The 12,799-nt window shown below is 46.9% G+C and overlaps 1 protein-coding gene across 1 annotated transcript in view; it reads right to left on the bottom strand.

Annotated features, from left to right (window-relative positions):
- LOC109890590 (sodium channel protein type 2 subunit alpha-like) overlaps window positions 1–12,799 on the bottom strand; it is a 35,769-nt gene that overhangs the window by 16,529 nt on the left and 6,441 nt on the right. The window contains exons 5-10 of the mRNA XM_031792512.1: window positions 12,280–12,408; window positions 9,193–9,284; window positions 5,612–5,893; window positions 3,620–3,683; window positions 2,495–2,636; window positions 737–943 (exon numbers count right to left, since the gene is read on the bottom strand). Of these exons, the coding sequence (XP_031648372.1) occupies window positions 737–943; window positions 2,495–2,636; window positions 3,620–3,683; window positions 5,612–5,893; window positions 9,193–9,284; window positions 12,280–12,408 (916 nt within the window). The remainder of the gene's footprint in view (window positions 1–736; window positions 944–2,494; window positions 2,637–3,619; window positions 3,684–5,611; window positions 5,894–9,192; window positions 9,285–12,279; window positions 12,409–12,799) is intronic.

Here is a 12,799-nt window from a genome sequence, read left to right as displayed (position 1 = left end):
GGACAGAGCACAGAGCAGAGCAGCAGGCAACACAAAAATACCCAAATCATCTTCAAAGAACTTCTAAAAATGGAGGCCTGTGTTTTGTCCCACAAACGGACTGTTTTCCTAACGAAACTGTCAAAGATTAAAAGGTTATCTGTTCCGGAAGCAAGTGAACAACCCAATTGCTCTTTAATTACAAGCCCTGCAAAACCTGAATAACTGTGGATTAATTTACAACAACAAAAAGAATGGGAGACAAAGTCATTCATTTTTCAAAAGCAACCATGCTTATACTCAGTGTATAACATCTTCGTGATATCCATGTTTTTGTTATTATTGTATTGCTGGACACTTGCTGGTCAAGCTGTTATTGTAAATAATAAATTATGTGTAGCAGATGGAACCTCCCTCCCTCCACGGAAGCTAATACTGTACTACCAATACCGCACAGAGTAATTATTCCTTCTCTATCTACCTCTTGTTTCCATAGTAATGGAGCACCCTTGTCTGTAGAAGCTTGACACCAAGCAAGCACCAAGACATACTTATGTAAGAGAGGATTATGGACTTAAGAGAGAAGGGCAATAGAGGGCAGGGTAGGGAAAGACAGAGAAAGACAGGGAGGACTGTATGCACCCACTACTGTGTCATTGCTCTGGATAAGATGGTCTGCGTAATGACTCAAATGCAAATGATTTAAAAAAAGTCAAACTCTCTAATGCAAATGCACAAGCAGAAAATCAGCCAATACCAATGCTTCCTCCTGCTGTCTCTTGAGCTGCTCCAGCATGGCCTGGAACTCCTCCTCCTTCTGGGCTGCCTCCTCTATGGTGGCCTGGTTCTGCTCGTCGTAGGCCATGGCCACCACAGCCAGGATCAGGTTGACCAGGTAGAAGGAACCCAGGAAGATCACCAACACAAAGAAGATCATGTAGGGCTTCCCCGCCGCTCGCAGGGTCTAAGAGGGAGGGAGAGAGAGAGGGACGGCGGGGGGAGAGAGAGGGGGAGGAAGAGAGAAGGAGACAGAGAGAGAGTGGGATGGTGACGGGAGAGAGGGGGAGGAAGAGAGGAGGAGACAGAGAGAGAGTGGGATGGTGGAAGGAGAGAGAGGGGGAGGAAGAGAGAAGGAGACAGAGAGAGAGTGGGATGGTGGAGGGAGAGAAAGAGAGGAGGAGACAGAGAGAGAGAGAGTGAGAGTGAGAGTGAGAGTGAGAGTGAGAGAGAGGGAGGGAGGGAGGGAGGGAGGGAGGGAGGGAGGGAGGGAGGGAGGGAGGGAGGGAGGGAGGGAGGGAGGGAGGGAGGGAGGGAGGGAGGGAGGGAGGGATAGGGAGGTAGGTAGTTAGGGAGGGGAAAGAGGGAGAGATAGAGGGAGGGGGAAGATGGATAGAGGGAGGGGAGGGAGAGAGAGAGGGATATAGGGAGGGGAGGGAGAGAGGGAGAGAGGAAGGGGAGGGAGAGAGAGAGGGATATAGGGAGGGGAGGGAGAGAGGGATATAGGGAGGGGAGGGAGAGAGAGGGATAGAGGGAGGGGAGGGAGAGAGGGATAGAGGGAGGGGAGGGAGAGAGGGATAGAGGGAGGGGAGGGAGAGAGGGATAGAGGGAGGGGAGGGAGAGAGAGAGGGATATAGGGAGGGGAGGGAGAGAGAGAGAGGGATATAGGGAGGGGAGGGAGATAGAGAGGGATAGAGGGAGGGGAGGGAGAGAGAGAGGGATAGAGGGAGGGGAGGGAGAGAGAGAGGGAGGGATAGAGGAAGGGGAGGGAGACAGAGAGGGATAGAGGAAGGGGAGGGAGGGAGAGAGGGAGAGAGGAAGGGGAGGGAGAGAGAGGGAAAGAGGGAGGGGAGGGAGAGAGAGAGAAAGAGGGAGGGGAGGGAGAGAGAGAGGGAGGGATAGAGGAAGGGGAGGGAGGGAGAGAGGGATAGAGGAAGGGGAGGGAGGGAGAGAGGGATAGAGGAAGGGGAGGGAGGGAGAGAGGGATAGAGGAAGGGGAGGGAGGGAGAGAGGGAGAGAGGGATAGAGGAAGGGATAGAGGGATAGAGGAAGGGGAGGGAGGGAGAGAGGGAGAGAGGGATGGAGGAAGGGAGGGAGGGAGAGAGGGATAGAGGAAGGGGAGGGAGGGAGAGAGGGATAGAGGAAGGGGAGGGAGGGAGAGAGGGAGAGAGGGACAGAGGAAGGGGAGGGAGGGAGAGAGGGAGAGAGGGATAGAAGAAGGGAGGGAGGGAGAGAGGGATAGAGGAAGGGGAGGGAGGGAGAGAGGGATAGAGGAAGGGGAGGGAGGGAGAGAGGGATAGAGGAAGGGGAGGGAGGGAGAGAGAAAGAGGGAGGGGAGGGAGAGAGAGAGGAAGGGAGATAGATAATTGTTTTCATTATATACATTTTCTTTTCTTTACCAGTATTCCTGAGTTTTTTCACTGTTATTTTCAATGAAAAAGCACTAAAAGGGGTCAAGCATATCAGATCAGCAAACAGTGAGCGGCCATTTTGTTTCTAACCAATAGCTTTGGCCCACCTGTTGGTAGAGGTTTTCCCAGAAGTCCTGGGTCATGAGTCTGAACAGGGACAGGAAGGCCCAGCCAAACGAGTCGAAGCTTGTGTAGTCGTAGTCTGGGTTCCTGCCCGCCTTAATGCATGTGAATCCCTCTGGGCACAACCTGTGGTGAAGAACCCCATACACAACACACAAGTCAGCAACCATGTGGTGGTCACTAAACCACTGCCACAAGCCACTTGTACAGTACAGAGCGATACAGTGGATATTTACAGCGTCCACTGAGCAGCATTGGTTTTCATTCGATCGACTTAACTGTACGTACACTGAATATGATTTGATTCACTAAGATCAGCCTGACTACATTAACACTATCCACTGTAAGTGGCACTCGTTTTTATTAGACCGACTTGACTGCATCAAATGAATCAATTCTGCTGAAATAGTATAGTCCTCTCCACTCTCTTGTATTAACACCAAGTGCTCTATTCTAGTTAGCATGTCGTCAATGCCTAAGTGTTAAGGAAACAAGTGAGTATGCTTACATGCACACTAATAACTCGATATTAAACTGATTATGGCAGAAGGCCGAGTATGGCATTAGTCATGTAAACACCTTAATCTGATTATCTTAATCGGCGTAAGGTCAAAGTTGATTAAAACACCTGGTTTTCTGAGCAATCTTTCTAATGATTAGGACATGTAAACAGCTTTATCGGCCTTTCCAGTGGTGTATTTGATCTGTGCATGTGCCAGGACCGGAAGCATAAGCCTCCCTCTTATGAGTGAGGGAAGTGAGTTCGGAATAACTGAAAGGATGCATCTTTGAAATATTTTTCACAAACAAACTTCATTTGTCCAAACTCAATCAAATAGTCTTTGCAAAAAATGACATGTTCAGTGTTGTAAAACGTTTATCTTGTCGGCTGATTTTCAGATGTGTCCATTTAAACATGATTATTAGGTAAACCGTTCTTCTTGCAAAGCACGTAAAGGTTTTAATCAAACTATTGAATTCATCTGACAGTGCACAATAATCATATTTATTGTGCGCATGTAATCGTGCTCAGTAACTCCGTATGCGTGTTGAGGCTGGGTTGGTGAATGTAATTGGCTATGTAAATAAAGGATGTTGTCAAGTCTCACCCGGCTCCACTGCCATTCCCACAGAGGAGGGCGTCCCTGCGGTTGAGGAGGTAATAGTAATTACCTAGAAGGAGGAACAGAGAGAGGAACAATCAGTCAATATGTTGAGGAGCGCTCGACGAAAGGAGGGAGGCAGGCAGGGAGGAAAGAGTGGAGAGAGGCAGGCAGGGAGGAAAGAGAGGAAGGAGGCAGGCAGGGAGGAAAGAGAGGAGGGAGGCGGGCAGGGAGAAAAGAGAGGAGGGAGGGAGGGAGGCAGGCAGGCAGGCAGGCAGGCAGGCAGGCAGGCAGGCAGGCAGGCAGGGAGGAAAGAGAGGAGGGAGGCAGGCAGGGAGGAAAGAGAGGAGGGAGGCAGGCATGGAGGAAAGAGAGGAGGGAGGAAAGAGAGGAGGGAGGCTGGCAGGGAGGAAAGCGAGGAGGGAGGAAAGAGAGGAGGGAGGCTGGCAGGGAGGAAAGTGAGGAGGGAGGAAAGAGAGGAGGGAGGCTGGCAGGGAGGAAAGAGAGGAGGGATGCGGGCAGGGAGAAAAGAGAGGAGGGAGGCAGGCAGGGAGGGAGAAAAGAGAGGAGGGAGGGAGGCAGGCAGGGAGGAAAGAGAGGAGGGAGGCAGGCAGGGAGAAAAGAGAGGAGGGAGGCGGGCAGGGAGGAAATAGAGGAGGGAGAAAAGAGAGGAGGGAGGCGGGAGGCGGGCAGGGAGGAAAGAGAGGAGGGAGGCGGGCAGGGAGAAAAGAGAGGAGGGAGGCGGGCAGGGAGAAAAGAGAGGATTCTTCACAAAAAATACAGTTTTATATCTTTATGTTTGAAGCCTGAAATGTGGCAAACGGTCGCAAAGTTCAAGGGGGCCGAATACTTTCGCAAGGCACTGTATATAGTGCAGAGGTAATAACTCTAACAATATCTCATCATGACCATACCTGGAACACTATGGACCAAGGAGGACCACAATAAACACCATAGCCACTACTGGGGGTGAATGATAGATTGTTGTCAATAAATAAATAATTCACAAAAACAAAGGATGCAAGGACTAAACATTGCATTATACAAGGATATAAACCAATGCATCCCCTGAGACCGGAGGTCAAGGAGACATATACTGTCTGTTTGACAGTGTACAACAGCTCAGGGGAAGAGGACAGAGTCGTCCAAGAGAGAGTTTGACCCCGTGACCTACTGGCCTTGAATACTAAAAGCTGCAGGCTGCAGAGAGATGGAGAGGCTTACTGGACCTCTCACCCAGCTAACTGCTACACCTCCCTCCCAGACCTCTGTGACTCACGTCCTCCATTACTCTCTCCATTTTTCCATCTCTCACTCAAATGGATTTATTTGCATGATATTGCATCAGTTCCATCATCAACACTGACTGTCATTTTCCCGTTTTCTCTATCTTCTCTCTCCCGCTCTCGCTCTCTCTATCTTTGTAAATCCATTTCCTCTTTATCCTTAGACCATTTTCACTCTACCCTTTCTCTCTTCTTCATTTATCTCCCCCTCCCTTTCCGCCTTGTCCCCTCTCTCCCCATGACATCAGTGTCATATGTTTGCTGGTCTGGTCTGTGTGTCCGCCTGCCTGCCTGCCTGCCTGCCTGCCTGCCTGCCTGCCGGTGAGGAGCCCTCTCCCTCTCTCTCTCTCTCTCTCTCTCTCTCTCTCCCTCTCTCTCTCTCGCTCTCTCTCTCTCTCTCTCTCTCTATGTGCCTGTTTTCTCACACACAGACAGGGTGTAGGGGGGGATGGGGAGCAGGGGGTTATTGTGGGGGCAATTATCCGCCACAATTTCCCACCGGGCACTACTTGCACTTGCCCCGGCCTTCCGGCCAATCGCTGTCACTCTTTATAACGCTGCTTCACATAAATTGGGCAGGGCATGGGCTGTCTGGTTTTATTACACAGAATATGAAGACTGTCTGAGTAGTGTGACTCAGATACTGTCTGAGGTATAGAACACGACCCTCATTACCCCGGCGCCCCTGCAGACAAACAAGCACTTAACTTACTCTCATTGTTGATGTACTCAGTCCAGTTTATGGAGCTAGTGATGTTGAAATCGGTTCCGTTGAAATCGGTTCCATTTAAGTCTGGAGTTCCCAGAGTTCTGTTCAGGCGGTCGTCGGGTGTCGTGTCATTGGCGAGGTTGCGGATACACTTCTGCCTCAGGTTGCCCATGAAGAGCTGGAGGCCAATCAGGGCGAAGACGCTGAGACAGAAAACGGTGAGGATCATGACGTCGGAGAGCTTCTTGACCGACTGGATCAGAGCGCCCACGATGGTCTTTAGTCCTGTAAGGGAGGGACGACGCACAGTCCTGGTTAACAGCTCCAACTGGTTAATAGAACAGATACATAATATGGTATAGAAATGTAGTATAGAAATGCTAAGGTATGTAGAAATGCTTCAGCCCCCAATGATAGCTAGCAAGCAGCATAGGAGATTCATATGTCAAGTTTCTGTATGACATTCATACAGGAGCTGGTTGAGGATCGTGGATCTCTCCAGAGATGGTGTTGTTGGTGTTAAGATCACCCAGTTCTTAACACACTTAGATAAACCCCTGGCAAACTGTCTACACAGAATGTCTCATTTTGAATAGACTCAGATCACTACAGATATCATATCATATCATTACGTAGTGATCTGTACAGCAATGTAATAATGACATAATAGACAAATTGTGATCATTCAGTTTGATAGGGACTAAGTGTGTTGGGGTTTTAGTGATGCTAAGCAGATGCTAAACTACAGTTTTTCTACAGACTGTTTTGCTAGCACAGACCGGAATATGTTCCAGGATTTTTCCGATGGCATTGAGGAGTAAACCACATCAGTCATTGGCTTCATCAATAAGTGCATTGATGATGTCGTCCCCATAATGACTGTACGTACATACCCCAACCAGAAGCCATGGATTACAGGCAACATCCGCACTGAGCTAAAGGGTAGAGCTGCTGCTTTCAAGGAGCGGGACTCTAACCTGGAAGCTTAAAAGAAATCCAGCTATGCCCTCCGACGAACCATCAAACAGGCAAAGCGTCAATCTAGGACTAAGATCGAATCGTACTACACTGGCTCCGATGCACGTCGGATGTGGCAGGGCTTGCAAACTATTACAGACTACAAAGGGAAGTACAGCCGAGAGCTGCCCAGTGACACAAGCCTACCAGATGAGCTAAATTACTTCTATACTCACTTGAGGCAAGTAACACTGAAACATTCATGAGAGCATCAGCTATTCCGGACGACTCTGTGATCATGCTCTCCGCAGCCGATGTGAGTAAGACCTTTAAACAGGTCAACATTCACAAGGCCGTAGGGCCAGACGGATTACCAGGACATGTACTCTGAGCATGCGCTGACCAACTGGCAAGAGTCTTCACTGACATTTTCAACCTCTCCCTGTCCGAGTCTGTAATACCAACATGTTTCAAGCAGACCACCATAGTCACTGTGCCCAAGAACACTAAGGTAACCTGACAAAATGACTACCCACCCATATCACTCCCATTTGTAGCCATGAAGTGCTTTGAAAGGCTGGTCATGGCTCACATTAACGCCATTATCCCAGAAACCCTAGACCCACTCCAATTTACATACCACCCCAACAGATTCACAGATGATGCAGTCTCTATTGAACTCCACACTGCCCTTTCCCACCTGGACAAAAGGAACACCTATGTGAGAATGCTATTCATTGACTACAGCTCAGCGTTCAACACCATAGTGCCCTCAAAGCTCATCACTAAGCTAAGGACCCTGGGACTAAACATCTCCCTCTGCAACTGGATCCTGGACATCCTGACAGCCGCCCCCAGGTGGTAAGGGTAGGTAACAACACATCCGCCACGCTGATCCTCAACACAGGGGCCCCTCAGGGGTGCGTTCTCAGTCCCCTCCTGTACTACCTGTTCACTCATGACTGCACGGCCAGGCACGACTACAATACCATCATTAAGTTTGCAGATGACACAACAGTGGTAAGCCTGATCACCGACAATGACTATAGGGTCTCTGACCTCTATAGGGAGGAGGTCAGAGACCTGGCTGTGTGGTGCCAGTACAACAACCTCTCCCTCAACGTGATCAAGACAAAGGAGATGATTGTGGACTACAGGAAAAGGAGGCCCGAGCACGTCCCCATTCTCATCGATGGGCTGTATTGGAGCAGGTTGAAAGATTCAAGTTCCTTGGTGTCCACATCACCAACAAACTAACATGGTCCAAGCACACCAAGACAGTCATGAAGAAGACACAACAAAACCTATTCCCACTCAGGAGACTGAAAAGATTTGGCACAGGTCCTCAGATCCTCAAAACGTTCTACAGCTGCACCATTGAGAGCATCCTGATGGGTTGCATCACTGCATGGTATGGAAACTGCTCAGCCTCCGACAGCAAGGCACTACAGAGGGTAGTGCGTACGGCCCAGTACATCACTGGGGCTAAGCTTCCTGCCATTCAGGACCTCTATGCCAGGCGGTGTCAGAGGAAGGCCCCAAAAATTGTCAAAGACTCCAGCCACCCTAGTTATAGACTCTTCTCTCTGCTACCACATGGTAAGCGGTAGCAGAGCGCCAAGTCTATGTCCAAGAGGCTTCTAAACAGCTTCTACCCCCAAGACATAAAACTGCTGAACATCTAATCAAACAGACTATTTGCATTGCCCACCCCCCTTTTATGCTGCTGCTACTCTCTGTTATTATTATCTCTGTTATTATCACTTTAATAACTCTACCTACATGTACATATTACCTCAATTACTTCAACTAACCGCTGCCCCCACACATTGTCTCTGTACCGGTACCCCCTGTGCATAGACTCGCTATTGTTATTTTACTGCTGCTCTTGAATTATTTCTTACTTTTACTTCTTATGTTATTTGTATTTTTCTTTAAACTGCATTGTTGGTTAAGGGCTTGTAAGTAAGCATTTCACTGTAAGGTCTCTACATGTGTTGTATTCGGCGCATGTGACAAATACATTTTGATTTGAAAGCGGGCTGATGTAGGTTGAGGTTAGAGACCCCCACTAATCATGGGTTCAATGATGTGATTGGTTCATCCATGAAACAGAGAGATGACAACTTTGTGAGAGTGTGTGTCATGGCATTGCCTAGCATCACTCTAGTACATCCCTATTCAACAACCACCATACACAGTGAACAGGACATACATGCAACATAGAACAAGGACAGAGGGGGAACCCTAGACACAAATGCTCACCACACAAATTGGCTTTTGCAATGTCTCATGCATAAAAAGATAAACAAATCATAAATATTCTACCTAAATTCCCCAAAGGGCAAGATAACAAAGAAAGAGAATTACAGGAAGAAAGTGAAAGTAACATCATGTGTCTAAAAGTGTGGAATCTTTTCCATCTCGATGGAGTGGGCCCGGATTCCTGCTTTTACTGGCCTTTGGAAAGGCAGCGTGACAGAGGCAACAAGGCTAGGCTAAGCTAAACGTGAGATGAGCAGTTACTGTGTCTCAGATGGAGTGAATTAGCCATTAGCTGTTAGCTTATAGCCTTGTTGCTAGCATTTAAGTGTTTAACCTTTAACCTCTGACATGGGCTCTCTCACCTGGGATGACTGATATAGTTTTGAGGGCTCGGAGAACCCTGAAGGTTCTGAGGGCCGAGACATTACCCAGGTCCACAAACTCTGTCACATATCTGTAAGGGAAGGCAGCAGGGGGAGGTTTGGGGGAGGGAGGAGGAGCGAGGGAAGGAAGGGGGAATTCACACACCCAGGACACACACCATGACAACACAAGGGGGTTGGGGGTTGGGGGGGGGGTCGACAAATGTCACAAACAAAAGACATCTTGGCTGACGGGTGTGAGAGCAGGCATAGGTTCTTACCTGGGATTACCGAGATAGTTTTCAAAGCTCGCAAAACTCTGAAAGTGCGCAGAGCTGAAACATTGCCTAGGTTTACAAACTCTGTTACATACCTGCAGGATTAAATGCACAGTTAAAAATCAGCGTTGTACGCTGACATACTTGCAAATGCACACACACACACACACACACATACAGACGCAGGTACACACATACGCGCATATGAATACACGTCAAGCACACACTTTCACAGTGGAATTAATTAGATCAAATGCACTACACCATAAACAGGAGTACGTTAGATATCATACATACAGTATATACGTTTTTGAGAAAGATGACTTGAAAAATACAATTTTATTTAGTAAATGTAGTTCATGGTTTCTTTTCATTTTGAAGAGAGATTCAAATGAAATTAATTGATGGCTAGTTGTTAATGTAAAAATAGAAATGTAATGAATTATGGCTGCATCATTAGATTTGGGGTGGGGTCGCGAGAACAAAATAAACGGGGTCCCCAGAAATTCTGGCCCAAAAAAATGGGGTCTCCACTGAAAAAGTTTGAATACCACTGGTCTAGAGTGTTGAGTGTAGAGCACTGCTCTGACCTCATAACTCTAACCGCTGTGTCCTGACAGACCTCTGTGTCCTGACAGACCTCTGTGTCCTGACAGACCTCTGTGGCCTGACAGACCTCTGTGGCCTGACAGACCTCTGTGGCCTGACAGACCTCCGTGTCCACACTTTTCAAACCAGTCCTTCCAGTTACATGGCAGAATCAGAATATCCACAGAGCGTAGAAACATTAAGGACACCTGCACTTTCCATGACATAGACTGAACAGGTGAATCCAGGTGAAAGCTAGGATCCCTTATTGATGTCACTTATTAAATCCACTCCAATCAGTGTAGATGAAGGGGAGGAGACAGGTTAATGAAAGATGTTTAAGCCTCGAGACAATTGAGACATGAATTGTGTATTTGTGCCATTCAGGGGGTGAATGGGCAAGACAAAAGATTTTGAATGGGGTGTGGTAGTAGGGGCCAGGCACACCGGTTTGTGTCAAGAACTGCAATGCTGCTGGGTTTTTCACACTAGTCATGGGCCAGCATTTTGAGCGTGGGGTGGGGGTGGGGGGGGGGGAGCATCTGAAGGTATTCCTAATGTTTGGTATAGTCAGTGTATATTGATATTTGGATTAGTGACATGAGTAGTAGTTTTGTAGTGAAGTGTTATATTAATTATACTTAAAAAAGGAGGAATACATACATCATCCTATAATCAAACATGCTTGTTGTTGATATAGTCAGCAATGCTAGATAATATCCTATTCTATTGACCCTAGCTGGAAATATGTCATCCATACAGTTGAAGTCGTAGGTTTACATGCACCTTAGCCAAATACATTTAAACTCAGTTTTTCACAATTCCTGACATTTAATCCTTCCCTGTCTTAGGTCAGATAGGATGACCACTTATTTTAAGAATTTGAAATGGCAGAATTATAGTAGAGTAAATTATTTATTTCAGCTTTTATTACTTTCATCACATTCCCAGAGGTTCAAAAGTTTACATACACTCAATTATTATTTGGTAGCATTGCCTTTAAATTGTTTAACTTGGGCCAAACGTTTCGGGTAGCCTTCCACAAGCTTCCCACAATAAGTTGGGTGAATTCATGCCCATTCCTCCTGACAGAGCTGGTGGAACTGAGTCAGGTTTGTAGGCCTCCTTGCTTGCACACACTTTTTCAGTTCTGCCCACAAATGTTCTATATGACTGAGGTCAGGACTTTGTGATGGCCACTCCAATACCTTGATTTTGTTGTCCTTATGCCATTTTGCCACAACTTTGGAAGTATGCTTAGGGTCATTATCCATTTGGAAGACCCATTTGCAACCAAGCTTTAACTTCCTGACTGATGTCTTGAGATGTTGCTTCAATATATGCACATCATTTTCTATTTCTATTTTTGTTTCATCAGACCAGAGGACATTCTCCAAAAAGTATGATCTTTGTCCCCATGTGCAGTTGCAAACCGTAGTCTGTTTTTTTATGGCGGTTTTGGAGCAGTGGCTTCTTCCTTGCTGAGGGGCCTTTCAGGTTATGTCGATATAGGACTCATTTTACTGTGGATATAAATACTTTTGTACCTGTTTCTTCCAGCATCTTCACACGGTCCTTTGCTGTTGTTCTGGGGTTGATTTGCACTTTTTGCACCAAAGTACGTTCATCTCTGGGAGACAGAACGCATCTCCTTCCTGAGTGGTATGACAGCTGTGCGGTCCCATGGTGTTTATACTTGCGTAATACTGTTTGGACAGATGAACATGGTACCTTCAGGCATTTGGAAATTGCTCCCAAGGATGAACCAGACTTGTGGAGGTCTACAATTGTTTTTCTGAGGTCTTGGCTAATTTCTTTTGATTTTCCCATGATGTCAAGCAAAGAGGCACTGAGCTGGAAGGTAGGCGTTGAAATACATCCAATTGACTGAAATTATGTCAATTAGCCTATCAGAAGCTTCTAAACTCATGACAGCATTTTCTGGAATTTTCCAAGCTGTTTAAAGGCACAGTCAACTTAGTGTATGTACACTTCTGACCCACTGGAATTGTGATACAGTGAATTATAAGTGAAATAATCTGTATAATCTTGTTGTAAAAATGACTTGTGTCATGCACAAAGTAGATGTCCTAACCGCCTTGCCAAAACTATAGTTTGTTAACAAGATATTTGTGGAGTGGTTGAAAAACAAGTTTTAATAACTCCAACCTAAGTGTTTGTAAACTTCCGACTTCAGCTGTACATCTGTGGTAATACTTACGCCATGGAGATGACCATGAAGTCCAACCAGTTCCATGGATCCCTGAGGAAGGTGAACTTCCCCACACAGAACCCCCTCGCCAAGATTTTAATGAGAGACTCGAATGTGTAAATCCCTGTGAACGTGTACCTGATCAAACCAAGACAGAAAGGCATTATGATGGTTGCTATGGAAGTCAACAACAACAGCCCTATTCAATCAAAACCTTATGCCTGTTTTCCGGCTAGACCAAAACAACACTATTTGTCCTGTGCCAGTGTCGGCTCTGTTCCAATTTTGATGGCAAGAAAACAATTGTAAGTCTTCTGCTAGTGTGGATATCAGTGGAGGCTGCTGAGGGGAGGACGGCTCATAATAATGGCTGGAACGGTGCGAATGGAATTGCATCAAACCTTGTGTTTGATGTATTTGATACAATTCCACTTATTCCTCACCATTTCTCCCCAATTAAGGTGCCACCAACCTCCTGTGGTGGATACTAGAGAGTAGCCAATGTTTGAATTGTCATGCTAATTAATTT

The sequence above is a fragment of the Oncorhynchus kisutch genome, linkage group LG16 (assembly GCF_002021735.2).
Source record: "Oncorhynchus kisutch isolate 150728-3 linkage group LG16, Okis_V2, whole genome shotgun sequence".
In the NCBI taxonomy this organism is placed as follows: Eukaryota; Metazoa; Chordata; class Actinopteri; order Salmoniformes; family Salmonidae; genus Oncorhynchus; species Oncorhynchus kisutch.
The sequence above is the reverse complement of the archived record's forward strand: the minus strand, read 5'-3'. Positions and strand labels throughout refer to the sequence as shown.